Source organism: Ptychodera flava, chromosome 22 (genome assembly GCF_041260155.1).
Source record: "Ptychodera flava strain L36383 chromosome 22, AS_Pfla_20210202, whole genome shotgun sequence".
Taxonomy (NCBI): domain Eukaryota; kingdom Metazoa; phylum Hemichordata; class Enteropneusta; family Ptychoderidae; genus Ptychodera; species Ptychodera flava.
This window is the reverse complement of record NC_091949.1, coordinates 24,177,771-24,203,470: the sequence shown is the minus strand read 5'-3', so window position 1 is coordinate 24,203,470 and position 25,700 is coordinate 24,177,771. Positions and strand designations below refer to the sequence as shown.

Below are 25,700 nucleotides of genomic sequence, written 5' to 3'. Positions count from 1 at the left end.
GAAGACCAGGAAAGCGATACATGGAGTTAGAAAAATCACTTCACAGTGTTACTCTGATCCAAAGTATGACCTGACTGCCCTGAATTTCACCAAGACGAGATAACAAACGTTAACCCTTGCACCATATTGATTTGGCCCAAACACAATAAGCGTGGATCTGTTTACAGGGATGGGGAGGGGGTAACAGGTTAAATTTCTACCAACAGAAGATACGCAATCAGATTTGTGCATCTCTGATGGTTTTCACTGGTGTGTTTAGGGCGTACGTAATTTTTATGTTTATCTGAGCTAGCTTATTTTTTTCTGATGGTACGGAGTTTGTCTTAGTGTGTGACTTTGTCAAACGCCTATATTTATACAAACAAAATGTTGTTATGGTAGAAATTAGCATGAATGATATAAACGTTTCTCGAAGGAGACGAGGGGCTGGTCTTCCGGCGTGGTTGTCAAAATCGAGATTTTCAAGGAAACCTTCCCGGCTATGCGCTCTTTTGATATGTTGTCTGTACAAGACAAGATTATATGAAATTGATTCCCTGACGTATACAATTTAGATAATGATGGTACCCGAAATATCCATGCGTACTTTAACATAACTTCTTGACGTAGAAAACTGAAACCACTATAATATTGCTCCAGAACGTAGAGAACAACATCGACAAAAAACAGACCGGAGGGAAATGAGTCCTTCAAAATTTCAAGCATTCGCTTATAGTTTCGAATTTCTTGATCATAGTGATTAAAATTTAATAGTTACAGATAGGACCCGTAGTAGAGTATCCATAAAGAGTGTAGATGTATTACTGAATAATGTGTGATAGAAAGTAAGAAATAAAACGTGTGATGGAAAATGATAATGTAAACAATAACACAGACATACAAACACACACACATGTATAGGTAGGTAGGTAGGTATGTAGGTAGGGAGGTAGGTGAATGGGTATGTATGTATGTATGTATGTATGTATGTATGTATGTATGTATGTATGTATGTATGTATGTATGTATGTATGTATGTATGTATGTATGTATGTATGTATGTATGTATGTATGTATGTATGTATGTATGTATGTATGTATGTATGTATGTATGTATGTATGTATGCATGTTTGTATGTATGTATGTATGTATGTATGTATGTATGTATGTATGTATGTATGTATGTATGTATGTATGTATGTATGTATGTATGTATGTATGTATGTATGTATGTATGTATGTATGTACTGGGTAAGACTTTAAACTACATCCGGTGATGAGACCCTGATTGGGGACTTTCAGGGTTGTGGGGAATGTGGAGATACCCCTTAGTCATCATTTCTCCCAGGTCTGCTCTGGCCCGGAGCAGTAGCACCTGTAAAGGGCTCCAATTCAGGATACGAATACACAGCTTTTTGTCATCATGCCCTAACTATAGGTTAAATAGTCTCACTGCCTTGTGAGTGCTAGGGATAGCACAAGGCTAAGGGAAACAACCCTGACAGAAATATCGGAGTGGAGTCCCGCAGGTGGTGAGATTGACACTAGCCAGTCTTTCCGGCAACTCCTGCAACCAAACTGGTACCAGACGTACTGCTCCTGCTTTCCTCTGGATTACACCAGCGAGGTCGAGAGGGGGGTCCTGACGCCTGGGCTACCCAGGACCTCCATAGAAGTGCCCAGGCTTGAGCCATGGAGAGGTCACTCCATCTTTGGAACCACAAAGACACAACACGGGAGACAGCAGTCACGGGTTATAAGTCCAATCTCAATTGGCGTAGAGAGGGACGCCACGGGTTGCCTCCGACGGTGGGAGGAGTCATCGTACTTCACTGATCAGCTACCGCCCGCCTCAAGCTGGGCAGCCCCCAGTCAATAAGGTGTTGATCCGCCACAGTCTGCCTGCTTCTTTGGGTGCAATAAGCTTAGAGTGCTCGCGCTTGACAAGCAGACTGTAAATAAGTGCACCAACAAATACAAGGAATAAATTAAAGAAGTTCCCAGCACTTCGTATAGCAAGCTGGAATGTTCGAACAATGATGCCAGGCCTATCAGATGACCTACAAATGATAGACGACAAACGCAAAACAGCTGTAATTGATGCTGAACTCACAAGACTACAAGTGGATATTGCTGCACTACAAGAGACAAGACTTGCAAACGACGGCTCATTACAAGAACAACAATACACTTTCTTTTGGAAGGGAAAGGCACAAGATGAGAGACGTGAGTATGGCGTAGGGTTTGCAGTGAAGACATCACTCTTACCCATGATAGAACCACCCACTGACGGCACCGAACGACTACTGAGTCTTCGTCTAAATTCCAGAAATGGCCCGGTCAATTTTGTTGCTGTCTATGCTCCTACACTTAATTCGAGCCCTGAAGCCAAAGACCAATTCTACAGTGAACTTGATCGATTCATTGGTCAACTGCCACAAACAGAAGACATTTACCTGCTTGGAGACTTTAATGCAAGGGTCGGTACAGATCACGATGCTGGCCTACATGTATTGGTCACCACGGTGTAGGCAAAATGAATGAAAATGGCCAGAGACTACTGGAATTGTGTTGTGCTAGGAATCTATGCATTACAAACACCTACTTCCAAAATAAGGAGAAGCACAGAGTGTCATGGATGCATCCCAGGTCACATCAGTGGCATCAACTCGACCTTGTCATTGCTAGAAGAAATCGACTTAAAAATATCCACAACACACGGAGCTATCACAGTGCTGACTGTGACTCAGACCACTCCCTTATTATTAGCAAGGTCTCTCTACAACCACAGAAAATGTTTCATCACACAAAGCCAAAAGGATTCTGTAAAATCAATACTGCTTGTACCTTTGATCCAGTCAGAAACAGCAAATTCATTTCCCTTGTCAACGATCTTGCCCCAGCTGATGCCGGTGATTCTGCAGAAGACTAGATGGCAGCATCTTAGTACCACCATCCACAAATGTGCCATTCAGGCTTTTGGAAAGAAGGACAAGTGTAACGCTGACTGGTACGAAGCAAATTTTGTAGTCATGGAACCTGCTACACAATCTAAAAGAGAGGCTCTCATCAGATGGAAGAAAGAACCTACGCAGCAAAATCTAAATTTACTAAGAAAATCCAGAGTCAAATGCCGGGAGATAGCCAGGAGATGTGCCAACAACTATTGGTTGCAATTATGCTCCTCCATTGAGCAAGCCTCTTCCATCGGAAATATCAGAGCCATGTATGATGGCATTAAGCAGGCTACAGGTCCAAATGTGAAGAAAACAGCCCCCCTGAAATCAAAATCGGGTGAGGTCATAACTGACCGCAGTAAGCAAATGGAAAGATGGGTAGAACATTATCTGGAATTATACTCAACAGAGAACACTGTGTCTGAGGAAGCCATTAACAGCATTCCAACCCTATCAGTCATGCAAGAACTTGACATGGAGCCAACTATGCCCGATCTTGAAAAGGCCATTAATGCTCTCGCCTGTGGAAAAGCACCAGGGAATGATGCCATCCCACCAGAAGTAATCAACAAGGAAAATCAGCACTTCTCCCACACTTACATGAACTTCTTTGTCTCTGCTGGAAGGAGGGTGAAGTACCACAGGATATGAGAGACGCTAAGATTGTCACACTTTTCAAAAACAAAGGAGATAGAGCGACTGCAACAACTACCGCGGAATCTCCCTTCTAAGTATTGTTGGTAAGGTTTTTGCTCGGGTCGTCCTCACTAGACTGCAGTTGTTAGCAGATCGTGTATATCCAGAGGCACAATGTGGCTTTAGATCAGGCCGTTCAACCATTGATATGATCTTCTCTGTGAGACAACTTCAGAAAAGTGCAGAGAACAGCGCCTACCACTGTACCTGGCTTTCGTCGATCTCACAAAGGCTTTTGACCTAGTCAGCCGTAGTGGATTATTTAGACTACTCCAGAGGATAGGCTGTCCACCAAAGCTACTCAGCATCATCAGGTCTTTCCATTCCAACATGAAAAGCACCGTTAGCTTTGATGGAGATACATCTAAACCTTTTCCTATCTTGAGCGGAGTAAAACAGGGCTGTGTCCTAGCCCCAACCCTCTTTGGCATATTCTTTTCACTTCTCCTGACCCATGCCTTTCAATCCTCTACTGATGGTGTATATATCCACACTCGGCACGATGGTAAACTATACAATCTGGCCCGTCTGCGTGCAAAGACTAGAATAACGCGTGTCCTTATCAGGGAGATGTTATTTGCAGATGATGCTGCCCTTGCAAGTCATACACAAGATGGCCTACAGTGTCTCATGGATCAATTCTCCAATGCATGCAGAGACTTTGCCTTAACCATCAGCATCAAGAAAACTGAGGTGATGGCCCAGAACACCCAAAACCCTCCCTCTATATTGGTCAATGATTCTATGCTCTCTGTAGTTGACAACTTCAGATATCTGGGATCTCTCATTACCAACAACCAGTCTCTGGATGCTGAGATCAATGGCAGGATCGGTAGAGCAGCCACTGTGATGTCAAAACTGAACAAGAGAGTCTGGATAACAAAAACCTGACTACCAACACGAAGCTGAAGTTTACCAGGCATGTGTCTTAAGCACCCTTCTCTATGGCAGTGAAACATGGACAACATATACCAGACAAGAGAAAAAGCTGAATGCCTATACATGAGATGTCTTCGCAGGATATTGGGCATTACGTGGAAAGACATGGTCACCAACTCTGAGGTTCTTAGACGCTCAGGATCTAGTACCATATTTGCAATGCTGAGCGAGCGCCGTCTGAGATGGCTCGGTCATGTGCGTCGCATGGATAAAGGTCGCATTCCAAGGATCTACTGTATGGTCAGCTTGATGCGGATCACGTCCAAGAGGCCGACCCACTTGTATGTATGTATGTATGTATGTATGTATGTATGTATGTATGTATGTATGTATGTATGTATGTATGTATGTATGTATGTATGTATGTATGTATGTATGTATGTGTGTGTGTATGTATGTATGTATGTAGGTATGATGTATGTATGTATGTATGTATGTATGTATGTGTGTGTGGGGATGACTGGCTGGATGGGTTTTAAAGGGAGTGCGGTCGTCGGAACTGTGCTCAAAAGTCGTATGGGACCAATATGACCAATGTAAATACTGTATTCAAGGTATGTTGGCGATTGATTAAAGTTAAAGCTTGTTTGTCATTATGCACATCGTAATAATAAAATGTTGCAGCTATGTTGATGGGATGCATCTAAGTATTGTGAATGAAATACATTGTTGCAAACAAAAAGTCGCACAGGTGCAGTTCCGACGACACATCCCGTTAAAAACCCTACACTTGTATTTACGTTTTCCGTCGTATCTGCGTCGATTTCTCCGTTTCTGTCCCTTTCTCTGCGACTCTCTAACAAACCTCAGTTTATTTTTTGTTCCTTTCTCTGTCTTTCCCACCCTCCCCCTTATACCTCCTATACCCGCACCCAACCACAGGACTCTGGATGTGTAGCATGACACAACGGAGACACATCTCTGAAACGGCAGCCTTTGTTGAGGCTTGCGAGTTATGTACAGGTCGCTATCATTTGCCCTCTATCATGACATAATAATGATCTGGGCATCTGTAAGAGACAGCATCAATTGAGTGCTTGCTCTCGCGTTTTTTCCTCAATGCTGGACCATCTGGTCACTAACCTTCCAACCTCAGTCGGTGTCAGCAAACACTTGAGTGAATTCAGTCAAAGAAGCGGTTCTATAACGCTCTCCCCCATTTCCTGCAAAGAGCAGCGTCATATACTAAGCGGGTACCCTCAGCCTAGCAATTCCCGCAAAATATCAGGACAAAGATCTGGTTAGAACCTCAAAGACGCCATTGTTACTGAACAATTATAATTTGGGAAGAGCCACTTCCATTTGCGGAAATCTCGACAGATCACCGTTATTACATTCTCGCAAAATCCGCGAATTTGGAGGCTTTACACGGCTTCCGTGTCAATTTGTACCCGCAACCATGGAGATTATATGAAATGGAGTGATATTAAAAGTGACGCTGACAGATCAGCTTGTGCTGCGCTCGCGACTGCTTGATGTTATCAACTATACATCAAGTATACATTGGCGAGCGAGACCCCTGACATAAGTTCCATTGAAATTAATCTTCAACAGCCTAAAAGTGCATGCCTAATTGTCTTCCTTATTTCAGGGGCATTTCAAAACATTACTTCAGGATTTATCATTTCCAGAAAATGTACTCATAACTTTCGGAAATCACCGTAGTTTCATCATTCAATTAATCCTTAAGAAGGTAAAAGTATAGTAATCATAACTTCCTCTTTCGAGAAAAAAATTATCGAATAATTCGATATTACGACTTATGTACGTTTCAATGATTTATCCATGCTGGCGGTGCGATCATATAAGTGCATATTTCTTTAATAATTCACTTTCTAGACTCAAAGTGCACATACTCAAATTGTTGCCAAATTGTTACCATCAATTTTTCCACTATGGTCAATGTTTATCAACATTCTGAAATACACATTCATTACTTTCTTGTCGAGGTCGACTCCGACTCGTCTGATTGGCTGATACTATACGCCACCGTTAAGTACATTTACCTTAAGCGCGGGGCTTCAAAGTTCTGGTGAGAGAAAAAAAGTTTGAAACATTAATGGATAAAAAGATTTGTATATTCATTACTGAATCCAAATTTCCCACGAAAAACAATTGCTTTGTAAGGCCAGCCAACAAAGAGAGCATTTATTTGCGAACACTATAAAGCAGTTAATGTAATAAGTGGCCGTGTTTAATATAGGCCAATATGGCTAATATAGCTAAGGTTGTTCGTTCATATTGATACTGACTGTTCTGTATATTTGTATTGATGTGGTTAAAATAAAGAACTGGCTCCCCAATGCACAACATGTATGGAATACAACTTGGTTTACTTCCAATACGTGAAACCAATTTCACTCACGTTGTAGCTGCCTGCGGGTTGCATTTTGCAGTGTGTAAAAATCTTAAATTGGTTTCTTTGCTCTGAATTGAAAACACAAGTAGATAGATAGATAGAAAGAAAGAGAGAAAGAAAGAAAGAAAGATAGATAGATAGATATAGATAGATAGTTAGATAGATAGAAAGATAGATAGATAGATAGATAGATAGATAGATAGATAGATAGATAGATAGATAGATAGATAGATAGATAGATAGATAGATGGATGGATAGAGGATAGACAGACAGACAGACAGACAGGCAGACAGACAGATAGACAGACGGAAGGACAGATGGACCGACCGACAGGTATAGGTAGGTAAATAGATAGATAGAGAGAGAGAGAGAGATAGATAGATAGATAGATAGATAGATAGATAGATAGATAGATAGATAGATAGATAGATAGATAGATAGATAGATAGATAGATAGATAGATAGATAGATAGATAGATAGATAGATAGATAGATAGATAGATAGATTGAGGACAGACAGGTAGACAGACAGGTATAGGTAGGTAAATAGTTAGATAGATAGATAGATAGATAGATAGATAGATAGATAGATAGATAGATAGATAGATAGATAGATAGATAGATAGATAGAAGATAGATAGATAGATAGATAGATAGATAGATAGATAGATAGATAGATAGATAGATAGATAGATAGATAGATAGATAGATAGCAGGCAATACCCATACAGGCATATCAACATATATTGAAAAGATGTAACTGTTCGATTGTTTTGCTTTTACTGTGAAAAATACCAATTTTCTCCTTTGGAGCCTTTTCGATATCTCAATATCGTGCGAAAACTCAAAGAATTATGCGAAGATATCCAAGTCGATGACTTTGTTTCCACAGAAGAAATTGCGGTTTACAATACCAATGCAGGCCATTGCAACCCCTTAGCTAGCTGTGGGGCACAGCTCAGCTGAAAACGCGAAAATAATGCACTATTTATTTTTTCAATCACGAAAAAACCGAATCATGGAGTACTTCATACATTTTCCATGTGACTTCCAACCAGGGACAGCGCCGTTATTGTATTAAACACTAAAAATTCACACCAATTTGAACGTTACATGCTCTCCAATACGTTTTTTTTTTCAATTCTCAAGTACTTAATACCCGAAACGGATCCATAAAATCGATTCTTTTTTGTCGACCATCCCGAGAGAAAATTATGTTCTCCAATTTTTACCCAGGCTATTCGCATAATCCCGCTAAAATCATATTTCGACGGAGAAGGCTGATTCCATACAAATGCATTGCATTCCTTGTTCACACATTACCAACTCATCTCCTTAAGCGCTTAATTTGTTAATATTTTATTTCAGACGAAAATTTTCCATTATTGTTGATCCGATTAGCCCCTTCCGCTAATACCGTTAATATATCGAATAATGTCATTTTATTATACATTCTGCAAAATCTCACGTCATATATGCCTGGTCGGGACCGCTCCTGAGCTCTTGACGATGTTTCATGTGGTAGCGGGGCCTCTGACAATCGGCTTTCGCCTGATCGCACCACGTAAGTACGTGGATAGCTGAGACTGACCCCGCGAGCTCTGACCTCTCGGAGCCGAGCCGACGTCAACCTCGTCTGAACAATTAAGCCAGGGGAACCCGGGAAATACAACGAACAGTCGTGATTTTTAAGCCTTTCGCCTATGAAATCTTCATGACTCAATTGCTCGATCACTTATCTGCCCAACTTATCGATCAATCAATCAATTAATCAATCTGTCTGCCTGCCTACACTAGCAATAAGTGCTTAACCACCTACCTTCATACCTTCGTACCTATAGATACCTCTCTTCATCTTTTCCAACTCATCTCACCTTTATGGTGTCTGTCTTTTAATTAATCCACCTATTTTTGACCACTATTACCAAGATGAGTTAACTATTCCTTACATTCAACGACTGTCCAACTGCCGAATTTGAATTTTGGAGATACACACAATGTACGCATGATTCAGTTTGCAAAGTAAGATATGACGCAAGTAGAAAAAATATCAACAATGACGATTTTTATGAACATTTATCAAATTGTCTAAAAAGTTAGTGTGGTAGTTTACGAGAAAACAGAAGTTAACAACGACTTGGTATCCGGGAATGTTTTCAATGACGAAGCACGAGTGACCAGACCCTCCAACAATAAAATATTTGTCAACTTCTAGCTACCTATCAACACTCCTCTGAACGAGGAATGCGTTCTATTGGCCAGTCATAAAATGTACTAGGCATTGATCAGATGACATTTGCTTCTCTTATTCGCAGAAAGAAAGCTAATCGCCAACGACCAAAGACAAAAACTGCTTTATAATTCTCTTCAGCGGGTTTCAAATCATGTAAATATTCCCATGGCAACAAAAGACATTGAATCGACATGCCTGTAGAAGTCGAGTTCGGCTTCCCTTTTATCAAGGGAATATTGACGTTGTACCCGAATCAAAACTGTCCCCCTTTGGACAACTATTAGATCGATTCCGACCATCCTATGCTTCCATTCCAGTATGATCCGACGAACACACTCGTCACAATTAAGGCAGCGTGACTCTTAGAATTTCTCTGTAGGCAAGACTCGCCCAGAATATCAATCGGATGATAGTTTCCGATGAAAACATATCGGGATATGCAAATTATATGCTAATAATCGCCCAGTGAGATTACGTCATTGTTAAAGGGCTACATTGTAACACATCAACTTGAGAATGGACTTCGTTAAGATCTCTCTGGTCTACCTCAGTGTCTTTGTTTCTGTGTGTGTCTGTATGTCTGTCTGTTTGTCTGTCTTTGCCCGTCGCTCTCTCTTACTCTGTCTCCTCCACGCAAACGTCCGGTTCTTGACCCGCGCTCTCTTTGCTACGGTCACGTGACGTAATCCTCTAAACGAACAAATATTGGATCTTAACTCCCAGAAAATGCTTTATTCTGAAACAAGCGTCCTCCGAAGCCAACGTGAAAACACAAGGCAAGGAACTAGATGAGAATTGGAGATATTAAGCGGGCACATTGCAATCCGTATTTATAGCTGTAGGGAAACGAAGTACTCCATAAAGATTTAGCATGACGTGCGTCCTTACAAACCGAAACGACCCTAAAATTGAAGCCAGAGAATACCCTTAATAGGCTAAAATAAAGATTCAATTTCGCCTGATTTTGGTGAAAATTGATTCTTTTCTTATCGAATTAATTCCTATTGTAGCGAGATTTATCACAGCCTTTCCCGGGACTCGTCTCTCTTCCCTGATTCCAGCCCTTCCATCTCGACCTGCCTCGTCCGGATTCCAGAACCATTGTCTGTCTTTGTGCTCAGCCCGGTCCGCGGGGATAACCGGTACCCCTTTGATCTGTTGTGCGTTCCATGTGTTCGCATTTCAACGGCCCTAGATTGAAACTTATTTTCCAGGATTACGCCGCATTTCAATTAATGTATTAGCCCCATACAAAGTTATTCTCTCTCATACGTTATTTCCCAGAGGTAGAAATGAACACCATCCAGGCATTCACGGTGGAAACAAGCAAAAATGCAGGCTTGATATCAGTTAATCTCTGCTATCAGAACCCGTCTTTTCGTTTCAGATTTTAACTTCGCCGTATACCTTCTTTTGTTGTCCTCTCATGCCCTCTAAGAGATTCTTTCATAACAAGACACAAATTGATGTTGATTCTCCTAATGCATTTGCTGTATGTAGGTGACTGAGTCTAGATTGACAATTTATCCAATAATTAGTACACCGCTTGGTATTATTTTTTTTAGTATCGTGTCCTGTTTATCAAATCGACTGTATCTTAACTAAGCCTTTGTGTCTGTGTGTCTCGGTGTGACTGCTTTCTGGTATCAAACGATCTTCAGGCTCTGGTTTCCGGTGATGATGGTGGTGGTGAAAAATGCACAGATAAATGAAACAGATGCTGTGGGCTGATTAGTCGATGGTTATTGGTCGATGGTTGATCGTGATCACTTTTCCGAAAAGTGTTTATTTTAGTTTGTTGAAGACCATTTTGAAAGCGGAAACTGTATATTCACTCAACAAGAGAGAGAGAGAAGAGAGAGAAGAGAGAGAGAGAGAGAGAGAGAGAGGAGAGAGAGAGAGAGAGAGAGAGAGAGAGAGAGAGAGAGAGAGAGTATTATTTGAAATAATACCGTGTTCATATTGTCTTTTCATTGCAATTCTATTCAAAATACATAAGTCAATATCTTTGAGAACCGGCAGAGAAAAACTAGATCATACTACCTGGATTATACTGTAACTACGAGCGCAGAAAACTATGCAACTTACATTCACAAACTATAGTTGCTTGAGGAGGTTTCACTGTACGCGAATAGAGGCATAAGTAGAAATGTGTGACGCGATTCAACTTATCAGACACTCCAAGATCCAACAGGTTCTACGAACACACAGGGAAGAGACGTACTCAACGTAGCGTGTCACTTGACTGAATCATTCGGCGGTATCGACAATTTACATCTAATTAACTACACCGTCTAATATAATACACGAATATTGCGCCTTCGGGTTTGTTATTCAAAATTAATGCTAAACTCAATTTTGCCTGTGCCAAATGCAATCTAGAAGCGGTAATTAAACGCCTGAAATTGGCCTAATTACAGTGAATTTAGAAATCAACAATGCATGAAACGTACACCTTTTCAGGCGTCAGTCAATTTTTACAGTGACTAATACACGTAACGCAATTAGCGACGGCCATCACTTCGCTCGAGTAATGTTCACTTCGCCAAGTGGTTTCGGTAGTCGGAGTTGATAATTTCATGATGATCACTTAAGAGAGTGTGAAATCTAATTAATGGGAGTGATTTCGCTTTATGAATTGATTTCACCCAATTGGGCCCAATCAGCGCCGTAATCTTTGCCTGACCGCTGTTAATGACTACTCGGCACTGCCAACCGTTTAAAGAGAGCGAGAACAAGACGTGACAAAGTCTGTTTACACCGTTTTTGTGTTTCTCGCATGGCGAAATGGCCACAGAGAGTATGAACACTGGGTTAAAATCAGGCATCAATGGAGAAACGGATAAGTCAGATTTAATTGGATTGCAGACACAGACTTTGAAAGAGACATTAAGGGCTCTGACAAAAAGTATAGATTGCAATTTGTATTTAGGCCTACAGGTTCGAATTCGACAGATCGCGACAGACAGGTCAACTAAAGATATATACGCTTTAGAAATTTTGCTAAACACTGACATGCACGACAGTAAACAGACTACAGGATGAGTATTATGTGATGCGATGATGATAGCGTGCAATGACACCTTAGTTTGAAAATGTTTCGCATATCTACGAGGATATTCAAGCATGGATGGTCACCCCATCCTATGATGTAGGTCTTTTTTTCAGTTTACGTTGGTTAAATCTTGATAAATATTAAGAAAATAAAAGTAAATAAAATATCAAGAATGTAAACCGTTAAATGTATACTGTCACCTGTTCCAATTTTGTCACAGTTACCATGGAAAGAGAAAATCTAACCAATCACAGATTTTAAGCGGGTGGCCGCTTTTAAAAACAGCGCCCTCAAATGGGCATTTTGAATACCAGGGAACGCCCCTTTGACCATATATGGGCATATTTAGATTACAAGTGACCGTATACCTTTAAAGGTATACTGTCACCTGTTCCAATTTTGCCACAGTTACTATGGAAAGAGAAAATCTAACCAATGACAGATTTTAAGCGGGTGGCCGCTTTTTAAAAACAGTGCCCTCACATGGGCATTTTGTATACCAGGGAACGCCCCTTTGACCATATATGGGCATATTTAGATTACAGGTGACTTTAAGAGAAGGTATTACCATTTATCCTTTAATTATTTCCTTTTCTCTCCAATGGATCAGTTGGAATGATTCATGGTAGAATCCGACTAGGCGACAGATATTTGGACTCTCAAACATTCATAATACATTTTGGGTCTATTACCTGTGGAAGCTAATGTAGAGTATACAATTTCTTTCCTGGTAATTTTTTTTGAAAATCGAAAATTTTATCTTTCTCCGTAAGGATGGAGGCCATTTTGAATTTCAAGTATAGGTAAATATTGGGTATTCTGTTTATGATCTGTAAAAAATTTTGCACGGTGACCCCTGAATTTTATTCTTGAATTTGAAAGTGTAAGGTTTAAAATTTCCTTGGGGAAAGTTTTAGCAACAATTCAAGTTTTCAATTTCATGGTGCGCACTACCTTAAAGCTCCACATTAGAACTTTCTTTCAAAGTTGAATGTACAAGATGTTGACTTTGTCTGAGAAAAGTTTGAAGTTCAATGGCATTAGCAGTCTTTCAGTTTAAATGAACTGCTATGTTGCTTGTGTCGTATTTAACGTATCACTGCGGACACTGTACTGAAATCATTACACAGTGCAATAATTATATATTTCGGTGAAATATATTTTTTTCAGAGGTACAAAACTTCTTTCCATATTTAAGAGGAGGACATTTGAACAAGAAACGGCGAACATGAAAACATGAACGGACCATATAGAAACGGTGTCTGCAAAGCCTTGTGCCGAGAGCGTGCAAAACACATTTGTATCCGTCTCGCGCCTTTTCACAACACGTGACTGTTATTGACCAATTACGGCGTTCAATCACAACCTCGTTCGTTTCATGCCAACAAGTGTAATTTAAAAGCAATTTAGTTTAATAAAAAGGCAATTGCTTCCTCCCTGTCGGCGTTCTCTTCATCGAATATTCACACCCATCCAATAAAGCAAATTATGAAAACTCTGATGTAGACTTGCTTGATTACTTTGGATGTCTTTTCCCACAAAAAGAAATTTAATCACGTGAGCAGTTATTTAGGCAGGATAAATAGAATTTCAATGAGCGCCAATATCATGAGGTTACGCAAGTCAATTTACTTGTAAAAGATAAAATCATTAAGTGTGTCAACTTTACTTAATTGTTTTATGAGAAAGTAAAATTAGGCAAATCAACGGAGAAAAAAGTGTACATACAGGTCGAATTTTCTTCACATTTTCATATATACACTGTGTTAGCGTGTTGTCAGGTATCCAGGAATTTAATATGATTATTCTCCTAGTGCCATAGAATTACTTTTTATGCATTATTTTCCGCTTCTTCAACTCAATCTTTCTCATATTCATTTCTTTTCTCTGTCGAATTTTAATTCACAGTCACTGTTTTTTCTTAATTACTTTTTGGTAAATTTTGCTGTATTTTGTTTAAGTAAACCTTCCCTCCGCTCATTCCTTCTCTCTTCCTTTCTGTCCGTCTCTCTTTGTGTATGTCTCTGTCTATGTCTCTCACTCAATGTCTTCCGCCCTGTTTAACTCTGTGAAATGTGTATTTCTGTCCCTGTCTCCGTTTCTGATTATTTGTCTGTCAACTCGCCCGTTCTCCCTTCCGTCCGTCTGTCTGTGTCTATCTGTTGTATGTCGGTCTGTCTCAGTCTCTCTGTCTGTCTGTCTGCCTCTCAGTCTGTCTCTCTGTCTTCGTCTCTCTGTCTCTGTCTGTCTGTCCCTCCCGCCACCCCCCCTCTCTCTCTCTCTCTCCCTCTCTCTCTCTCTCTCTCTCTCTCTCTCTCTCTCTCTCTCTCTCTCTCTCTCCTCTCTCTCTCTCTCTCTCTCTCTCTCTCTCTCTCTCTCTCTCTCTCTCATATCTCAATCAATCCTATATGAACCGTGTTGTAACCTTCGATCGGTTTTCCACATCGTCAACGGTTCTGAATTATTTCACGGCCGCGTAAAATATTGATAAAGTGATAAAGTAAGCGTCATAAAATTTCTGAGAAGATGAAAGTGTGAGTGAGAGAGCGTGAAACTCAATTGGAAAGCGATTAGAAAGGTTTATTCTGATTTATCGCCATACTTGACACTTTTGTCATGTGTATTGCCGATACGACGACGATATTAGTGGGCGTTATATATTATCACCGTACACTACAGAATCCATTGCGTTATATGTTGAACAGTTCCTTAAAGTATTCCCCCTGCTGGCTAGACCAGATTTTAGATTTGACAACTCAAATAATTTATATTAAGGGTGTTTGTTTACGTCATAGAAAGGATAGGGGGAGTTTTCTGAATTTTCAGATACGGTATAGGTTTGAGCAAGGCTATATCTATAACATTAATTTCGCAGAGGTGTTTTAAAAGTTTTGGCGCATCTTGCCGGTGTCACTATTGACCTCAATGTTGTGCCGGACATCATGAATTTGCCGTAAGAGGGGGTAAGTATCTACGTACCGACTTTATAGAACGAAATATGTTATCCCTAGTAGTTAATTATGCACACAAGGACGAAGCGGTAGGCGGGACTAAGGAAATGGTATTTGGAAAACCCTTGAAATAAATTGTCAATATGAGAAGTAAGATTAGATGCGTCCTTCAGGGAGTGAATATACGCATTTGGTAACAGCTATAGTGTTGACACAGTGGGTGTTTCCAAGTTTTTTCGCTTGGTGCTGGAATTACGCACTTGTTCGTAGGCTCCAAAAGAGTTTTCTCACTATATAGAGACAAATATTTCTGTGAAACAATTAAACGAGAAAATGTTATGCGATTGTAATCGGCAATATGTGGATATTTTATTAAACATTGAGTGTTGATTCGCGATTGGTCGGAGTGATTTCAAGTTTCAGTGATTTCAAAGGAAATCACAGCGTAGTCCATCACCTTAGAATTGATGTAACTGTACGAATCAAACGCATCCACTGTGACTACGATTTATAACTTCAGTTGATCCACGGTTGAAGCCGGCTTACGCGGCACCGAGATTCGATACGGCAGATTAGGAAGGGGTTATAGCCTTTGCCGGGTACCCGAGACACGCCCTAGATATTAACCCGTGTCCTGCAATTACGGAAACTACTGGAGAAACGGCGATATCCGCATAGTATCTCGGCGTTGACGTCCATTCAACACAGCTTGCACGTATGAAATATTGATGGCAGAGGAGAGAGAGCAAATCGCAAATGCATTAGATACAGGCATGGCGGGTCTCGCGGGATTTCGCGGCACGGTTGGAGGCATTCTCGCGGGATCCCGCGGCACAGGTGCATATGGTTGATGAAATAATTGGGCCTGAGTAATCGAATAAACATGTTATTCTATTAAGTTAGACATTCCGCTCGATTGCAAAGCGTTTACCGATCAGTTTATTAGACATTAAAAAATGCATTAATTGAAATTTCATCTTTCCCGTCAACCTGGCTTAATTATGCACAATCAGATGATGCGCTCCCGTGAGCGAGCTGTGACGTAACACTCGCAAATGTTTTGAAACCGTTATCTTTGAAATCGACAGAAGGGGGCCGAACGCGATGGTTTGTGGGTAATTCACTGAGCATGCTCAGTTTGGAAGTTAAAAAAAGTAGAAATCGCTTCTCCAGTTGACAAGTTAGTGGCCATGCAATATTAATGTCGATTATCGCACTGACAGGACTGGAGGGGAATCCCTCTACATCTGCTTTAGAAAAGCCGCCGAATGAGCTCAGAGGTTCTTCCAAGCTCTCTGTCGGCAAACATGATGGCAATACTCAGATTTATAGATCAAGTAATGTTATCGACTTTATCGGCGAGAGAGTGTGGTTCGATTCGATCGAAAGTATTAGATCGATGTCTGACAAAAATGCAAAAACAACATCTCCGCCAAAAATGAAATTAAGTCTGATAATTAATTTATTTTGGATTTAGTGACAAATTTAATTTTTTTCCTCTCATTTTGACCCGACGACTTTTAAGTCGTTTATCTCCTCAAGTTTTGACAGAATGTCGAAGGATAATTAAACTCTGACCTCTCAATGGATACAAACAAATTATCATTAATATATGTAATAACATGATAGTTACCTCAGTATTTCTTACAACAGGCGTGGTAGCAAGGGATTCCGAAAAAAATAAAAATGCTTTTCTTGTTCGGATGAATATTTTTGCGATTCATTCCGCACACTTGGTACATATGACATAAACGCGTGCTCATGTAATTTCAACATTGGGGTACATGCATGTGCATTTTTGCAACGGGTGTCTGAGTTGCGGGGATTGTAGTCTCGCCATTCGTCACGCGCGGGAAAACGCGATCGCGGTCGAAATTGATGCATCTCTTCGCACGCGCCCTTTAAGCAGCTCAGATGTGCTGTTCATAACCTGGGCAACTAGATCGTATTTTGTACTAAAAAGAAAATTCTGTTTTATTCGGAGAAGAAAAAAATCACTTTTCAATCAACAGGGGGTTGAACCATGGATTTTGCGATTCAAAATACGAACTTGTCACTATGATTTTCGATCAGCTGAGAGAGTCACTCTTGTCGCTAGCATCTCATCCGACTCAGGTCACTTTTGCGGACCACAAGACCGAAACCGAAGGACCTTGTGTCAGCGCATGTAGTGCTTAGAAAACGGAACAAGAGCGGATACGATGGTACAGGTCTATCTCGGGTGTTTTTGAAATCTTGATTGAGCAAAATCCTATCAAGCAAAGTAGCAGACGATCATGGATTCATGTAAGGGTCTTTTTAAAGTCTACATAAAAAGTGTACTGGGCATCAGTTTTTAAAACGACTATTCTAATGTTAAACAGTCAACAAATATTTGTAACCTGACATAATAAGTTTAGGAACTTCATTTTGCAAAAAATAAGATATGAAAACACTTTAATAAAAATCTGTGTCTCTGTTAAATATTATGGTATGAAATTCTGGCATAAGAAACTTTCCGCCCCTCCATTTTTTCAAACCAGTCTCGTGGGAATAAGGGCCGCATAAATGCAAACACACGGCTTATAAGGCCTGGTTCCGCGTACATTTTCTGAAGTGAAGTAAGTTGGCCACGTGATCGTGACAAACGGCAACGGCGTTTCATGTTTTCCCGCGTAAAATGCTCGATTTAGGAGAATTGCGACGGCTGAAAGGGCAGCGATCAAAGCGCGGTGTCTAGATTCGCCTCTGATTCGTCAAGAAACAATCTTTGTTGTTGAAGTCTGAGTATAAGAGTCCCTCGAACTGAAAATTACGGCGTCGGGGGCGAGGGTAGGATAGGTCAACATACAATCGGGTGGTTCGTTAGCTGCACTCATTGAGGGAACAAGTAATTTTATTTCGCCTCAAATGGACGCTAATTTTTACGCATTAATCGGCGATCAATTGATGGCTCTGCGCTGGCAGAGGCACGGCGAATCAAACTCGACTCGCCAGCGGCTGAGTCTCGACTCAATTTCCGACTTTGTTATAACGATTATTAAATTTGTTTGACCCGGAGAATTTAATAATGCCGCGCCATCGCCAGAGGTTGCCATTTGTCGGCTTGTTCGAAACAGAGTTCACGACTGAACTATCACTTGTCGACTGAGGGTTAAGGTTAGATTTGAGAATGTTGTGATAGTTAAGTTTTATGTTTTCCAAAATATTTCGCTGGTAGGAATTAGCGCGATATAGCGCAACATTCCATTGACATCTTTGAAAGTCAAGGACATTGAGTTTAAATTTCTTAATTTGCTTTATCACTGAAGAGATAAGACGTTTGCAATGCATGCATGCATGCATGTATGTATGTATGTATGTATGTATGTATGTATGTATGTATGTATGTATGTATGTATGTATGTATGTATGTATGTATGTATGTATGTATGTATGTATGTATGTATGTATGTATGTGTATGTATGTATGTATGTATGTATGTATGTATGTATGTATGTATGTATGTATGTATGTATGTATGTATGTATGTATGTATGTATGTATGGATGGATGGATGGATGGATGGATGGATGGATGGATGGATGGATGGATGGATGGATGGATGGATGGATGGATGGATGGATGGATGGATGGATGGATGGATGGATGTATGGATGTATGTATGTATGTATGTATGTATGTATGTATGTATGTATGTATGTATGTATGTATGTATATGTATGTATGTATGTATGTATGTATGTATGTATGTATGTATGTATGTATGTATGTATGTATGTATGTGTGTATGTATGTATGTATGTACGTTATTGTTTTTCTTAAACATATGTTCAATAATTAACACATTGTGTTTTTGTGTGATTTATTTTGAATAACCAGATAATTTTGATTTTCTTGAGATTCGCCACCTAAGTTAACTCCGCGGTCAAGTTTGACCATTATATATCGTACAGCACAAAACCTGTTGCTTAGATTTAATCAGCATTTATAGAATTCCAATTGTCTTGTCCTTTATCAAAGATCCGAAGATGACGTAGATGTATTATTGCCATTGCTCGCTTGAAACTTTCGTAAAAGGTGACATGTTTCCATGACAACGGTACAAATGACGCTTTCATGCGAGAGATAAGCCGATCAAGTAAGCAGCGCTTATTGAAGAAAAACAAAGTCTTTTTGTCAACTTTTCAGAACTCGGAAGACGGCGCTTGTATGCAAGCATGAAGCAGGCCCCGAGACGTACCTTGCTTCACATTCAAAAATTTTTAATAAGATTTGTTTGTTTCAAGAAACGTCATTTAATAGGTTTACCGGACCACTTTATAACGTTGATATCTCCGACAGAATTAGCATGAAATTTCATTCCGCATATAAGTTTCACACCCCTATCTTTGCATAACGTTATTCAACCCTGTGATCGGGCGATAAACATTAACAATTTAAGTTTTAAGAGGATATTCCGGTTCAGCCGACAACAACGCCCGCCTTGGTTAAAAGAACCCTATTCCACCACCATAAAGTCGTCGTCTGCTGCAAACTATTAATAATCGGCCAGATTTATGCAAATTATATTTTGCTCAGAACCAATAGTTTGCATATTACATTTGTTAGTACTGTAAGCCTTAAAATAAAGTGTCCATTTTTTTCTATAAAAATTAAAGTTCCATGGGTGTTTAAATTGATGGTTGAAAATTTCCGAAGTTGTAGGCTACCTTTCATTTTTATTGCAGGTATGAAATAAAACAAACCAGAGATGGAAGTGATAGTGTTAAATTTAAAGGACAAAGTCGCTATCTTTTCAAATATTTTCTTTTGTGTTTAATGTGAGAGAAACTATTAATGTGTTCTACATACTTAACCCTTTAGCGCCAAAGTTTATCTTTGTCACCTTTATGAAATATACCACAGTCAATTTTTTCTGATTTTTGACAAAACTTTGATAAAATACTGTAGCCGATGGAACGTGATATCCATTTGATCCAAAATTATGAAAAACTTACAAAAAACTTCACAAAAATTGGTAAAATGTTGCACAAACATTTATAGCGGGAAAAATTACACCAGTCAAAGGGTTAAATATGTTGAATTATCGACCACAAGGGCTCTATACTCACACCTAGCGTATATCCATGTAAATATATTGATGGCTTCATTTCTGGTTTACACCGTAAATCAAGCTATATCAGCAAGTAATGTCTATAGGAGGAGGGACGAAGGGAGTAAAGATCTGGCGAAAGACAATGTAACATGTTTCAGTGAGTAGAAAAACATGAATAATTTCTCACGTGAAACGAAAATGACTGAAATAATTTGAAAAGATGGCGACTAAGTTCCATGACACTTCTTCCGTAAGCGCATCTGAAAAGTCACCTCAGTTCTTTGCCTTTTTTCTTACAAATGGCATTATTGCGCTGTATTTTCTCCATAACATACCATTTGATAGAGACAAAATGTTGTACTTTCTTTTTCACACCCATTTTAAGTAATTCAATATATTTAAGCTGTGTTTCAAGATCGAGAAATGTTTTCACTTTCAACAGAATTGAAAACATTATCCAAAATTAAAGAAGCCACAAAAATTTCCTTTAAGACCCCATTACGCATGCTCCGTTGCGTAAATTTAGAGTTGCATTGTGTCTACAACCATTAGCCTACATCTAATCTGTTGTGCCTATGCTCAGGTAGCTGAAAATTGGGAAATATTAACTTTCCGATTTAAAAGGTGATCGATTAGTTCTTCTCTATGGCCTTCGATACTGATGAACTGTTGGAATTTTAACTTTAAAGAGGCACTCCCACTTGGTAACATTTTTAAAACACATTTTTTTAATGCCAACGGTCGATATTTGACATGGCGACTGCGCGCGGATCGCGAGATATCGATAAAAACATGTCCTCAAAAAAGTTAAAGTTTGAATTCCGGTGGCCCACCTGAATTCAGCTTCCGAACATAGAACGTTCGGCACTGGGGCCATTGTCAACTAAGCTATGGAGTACGAGTCTACGCTGACGCTGCTGTACGCCACAGCAGTACCACTCGCGTCGGTGAGCGGTCATGTCCCATGGGAGAAAGCCGAGTCCTACTGACTCGGCAAAAAAAAAAAACCGAAAACAAAGTTTGCTGATTCCACCAGAATTCGCATAGGTGACTAGCACAGATAGGTACGGTGGATTCATAGTATGCATAGTGGCCGCCGCATACCACACGCGGCGGCCGCTATGTATCGAACCACGCGTAACTGTGTGGCAGACGACAAAATGTAGTCATCAGAGGCAACTAATATTTTACACGTAAAAACTGATATCTATGTGGTATTGTTTAAAGATTACATACAACTGATTGAGAATAATGAAAACGACAAAAACTAAGGAGAAGTTTTAAAAAAGAATTACCAGAGGTAAAGGCATTGATAATGATGTATAAAAGTCATCGCAGTAGGAGGTAAATTAATTGCGTCTTTCGAACGTTTTTGGACTCCTTAGAATATCGTCAATCAGCACAACAACACACTTTCGGGGGATTTCGGGTCATAACCAGAAACGATCGTAAAACTTCGGGATGTGAAAAATACGCTCGGGAAATGACATGTTTTTATCGATATCTCGAGATCCGTGCGGAGTCGCCACGTCAAATATCGACCGTTGGCAATAAAAAAATGTGTTTTAAAAATGTTACCAAGTGGGAGTGCCTCTTTAAAAGACAAGATGGGGATTTAGCCGAGTGGTTCGGACTGTGATATCTTCGCTAGATAGGTAACAGGGTGCCGTACGTTGTGAGTTCGAATACCATCGAGAATTTACTGAATTTTCCTCTTATAAATTTGCTTATTCCACAAGTATTTTTCATAACGCATATGCCTTACGTGAAGCGTCACGCATGCTCAGATCGGTTCGGCCCATGAGCGCCTACTAAACCGTTCGCCCAAGCATCAGCGCAGCGTATCGTCGGCTGAACAATGCCGAGCAAATCAAAAAGCGAGCGACATCTTGCCTGACATCCTTTCAAATTGAATCAAGGAGACAAATCAAATAAACGTAATGAAATTTCAGCTGTTCTTTTGGCTGAAACACTAATTTGATTTTTCTCGGCTAATCGGGTTAGAGAAATCCCCGCGACCAGTCGCCGAGTTGACTTTGATCACCCGTTGCGGGCCTGGAACCTGCTTCGTGCTCTTTCATGTCGAAGTAGGGAGGCCAACTCCATCATCACAGCCCTGTAACTTTACCTGGGAGATTTGAAATATTCCAGTTGATTTTGCGCAAAGACACAAGAACTTGGGCAAAGTATCTGATGGGGGTTGACAGGGTGAACAATTCTAGGGCGAAATACGAGCAGAACCTGCATGAAGAGTGGATGTGTTAACGCCAGGAGAGACATTTGCCAGAATATTGACTGTCCCGACAACGTTTACGGTAATTAACGAGCCGGTGAATCAATTAATTTGTTAATTTGTCGACTTCATAATCCAATCCCTGTTATAGTCTAACATGCACGTGATGTGTTCAACTGTTTTCCGGTGCTGTATATTTAGAGCACCTCCATATACAATTCACTGTTGAACCGGAAGTTTTACGAAATAAAATTATCAGAGTAAAATATTTAGTCAGTCGTTGCAATTCACATCTTGCCGCTCTGTTGGTAAATTTCGATAACATAAATCACAAACAAACACACGGTCCCTGCTGACTGAGTCGCCGCAGACTAGCAGAGAGAAAAGAAGTTGATCAGATTAAGGAATTAGGTTCAATTTCCATCCCGACTCATGAGCAAAAATTCCCCCTTTTGTTGTCGACGGTTTTACACTCTACCGCTTTCAACACGATTCAGTCACCGGACGGAGCCTCCAGTGAATTTCCCCTCTCACCGGCTGTTCACACTCCAGCCTTTCATCTCGTCTAAGCGCTTAATTTGTTAATATTTTATTTCAGACTAAAATTTTCCATTATTGTTGATCCGATTACAGCAGTGTACTAATACTGTTAATATATTGAGTGAGGAGGATTCATTATCCCCTGCCCTCATATAGATCCCCGTATAAATCGGAAAAAGTCAAATCCTCAGGACACCCTAATTCGATGGCAAAATGTCACCGCTCTGTATTACAACAATCGCTCGTGAATTTTATCATTGTGTTTCGTAAAGCGGCCATTAAAACGACGGCTATTTTCGAGTCAGCGTCTCTCCTTTGACGGCAAGTGCTAGGCGCTCTCTCACGGCTTGCCTCTGTAAAGTCGATTAAAGTTCGGCACGACCCCGCTTCTTTTGATCCTGTCTCCGCTGCTGGGTTTCTGAGCGTCCGCCGTTCTTGAGAAATTGACTTCTTCACTCTGCAGGAATGAAGCGAATTACGGGCGACCCGAGAGGGCGTAAGGCCCGTAATTTGCCTCATCTCACCAGGGATGGTGTACACCTCAGAACCACGTTAGTGAGTAGCTCTGTATCAATTCACCCAAAATAGCAATCAGACGAACAGTTGAAACCATTGATTATGCTGGCGTACGCAGCGTTCCATAGCTGAACTTTCAAGGTAAACTTTGTAAATATCAGTTGGAAGTATCAGCATGCTTGGGACTTTTCAACAGGGAATTAACTTGCCCCATACAATAAATACCTCCCCTTTCTCTGTCTCTCTGTCTCCATCCCTGTCTCTGTTATTGCAAAGTCGCAACCTAAGCTTATTTTTTCTCGATGATAGTTCTCTCGCCTGCAACCATTTACATTTCGCATGTGCCTGGGTTACAATACAATAAAAAGTAAGGTGACGAGAGAGAGAGAGAGAGAGAGAGAGAGAGAGAGAGAGAGAGAGAGAGAGAGGAGAGAGAGAGAGAGAGAGAGAGAGAGAGAGAGAGAGAGAGAGAGAGAGAGAGAGAGAGAGAGAGAGAGAGAGAGAGAGAGAGAGAGAGAGAGAGAGAAGAGAGAGAGAGAGAGAGAGAGAGAGAGAGAGAAGAGAGAGAGAGAGAGAGGAAGAGAGAGAGAGAGAGAGAGAGAGGAGAGAGAGAGAGAGAGAGAGAGAGAGAGAGAGAGAATTATGCGTGTTCATACAGAGAGACAGAGACAGGGAGAGGCAGAGTTACAGACTCATAAAGGGACTGAGAGACAAAGATAGACAGAGTGACATACAGACATATAAAGATAGACAGAGTGACATACAGACATATAAAGACAGTGAGAGAGACAGAGATAGAGAAACAGAGCAAAAATAACCCAGAACCTGAGATAGGAAAACAAGGTACAGTGATAGAGAGGAAAAGAAAGAGACAGAGAAAGGCGGTTAACATCAGAGACAGAAAACCTAGACACACATACAGATATAGAGATGAATATTTTCATGTTCTCAAAATCATGTTCTTTGTCTGTTACTTGTGCAACCTTGGACATCAGAGAGGAATTGCTTCATATTCTTCATCAATTTAGGGGGGCACTCGCTCGCATTACTGGTTTTCGCCAGAAGGAATGTAGCAGTGATCCGATCAACAAATTATGCATGTCCCAGTATGGTCGATCGAATTTACACATTAACGTTATCATACAATTGTAGGGCAGGATTTAAACTGAAACTATTTTGTGCAAAAAGCTGGAATCCTCTCTCTAATGGCGCCCATAACCTTTATGTTTCGTTAATAAGTAAAAATCACCGGTTGTATAATTCATAGTTTGATCTAAAGCACTCGATTGGGTGATGTGTGTGTCTGTTTTTCACGGCGACAAAATTTAACATCCATTAATATTTTCAATTATATTATCAATTATATTGCAAGGATCATTTCCCAAGCGAATTTCAATCGACCGCTGCGCTGTTTACTTGTTTGTTTCTACTATGTCACTTGTTCAATGCGCTTCTCTCCGTTAAGCACGTGAGTTATGCCAAATACTTGCTCTTTACGCCAGGTTCGTTCTTAGCGGGTTAACCATTATAATTTTCTGCGTGACCACAAGGAAGAGCAATGATACTTTATCAGACTTGCATCATATTAGCTGTAACGTTGGGATAATTTTCCAGTGTATTTTTCCTCGTTTGCAAAATAGAGTGTCTTCTTCTACCTTCAAAACCACGTTTAACCCTTTGAGCGCCAAAGTCATTTTTGTCACCTTTATAAAATACACACTAGTCAATTTTTTTCAGAATTTTTGCCAAGTTTTGATAAAGACCTGTAGTAAATGAAATCTGATGTCCACTTGGTCTAAAATTATCAAAAAACTTACAGAAAAATTCATAAAAACTGGTAAAATGTTGCGTTAAAATTTTAGTGGGCAAAATTACAGCACTCAAAGGGTTAAATGCCAAGTTTTCAACTTGTCGACATAGCCTTGTGTGTAATGCCGTATTTTAGTGTTCTCGACTGAATTCCAGTAGAACTAAAAATTCGTTTGGCAGCAATAGCGTTGCATCGTGTACGTAAGTTGTAACGTCAATTAAGGCAAATACTTTACGGGTCATCATGCGTTAGGAAGGCGAATAAGACAAATTTTAGTACAAAACTGAAAAAAATAGCAAAAGTTACAGCTTTACTGTCCCTGTTGATGGAGTCTCCCGCATAAGAAATTCAC

The 25,700-nt window shown here is 40.2% G+C and overlaps 1 protein-coding gene across 1 annotated transcript; it reads left to right on the top strand.

The window, feature by feature from the left end:
- The first annotated feature begins 2,016 nt into the window (after nt 1–2,016).
- Nucleotides 2,017–2,511, top strand: LOC139122306 (craniofacial development protein 2-like). Its single transcript, XM_070687703.1, has one exon. The coding sequence runs from the start codon at nt 2,017–2,019 to the stop codon at nt 2,509–2,511; it is 495 nt and encodes a 164-aa protein (XP_070543804.1).
- Nucleotides 2,512–25,700: the final 23,189 nt, after the last annotated feature.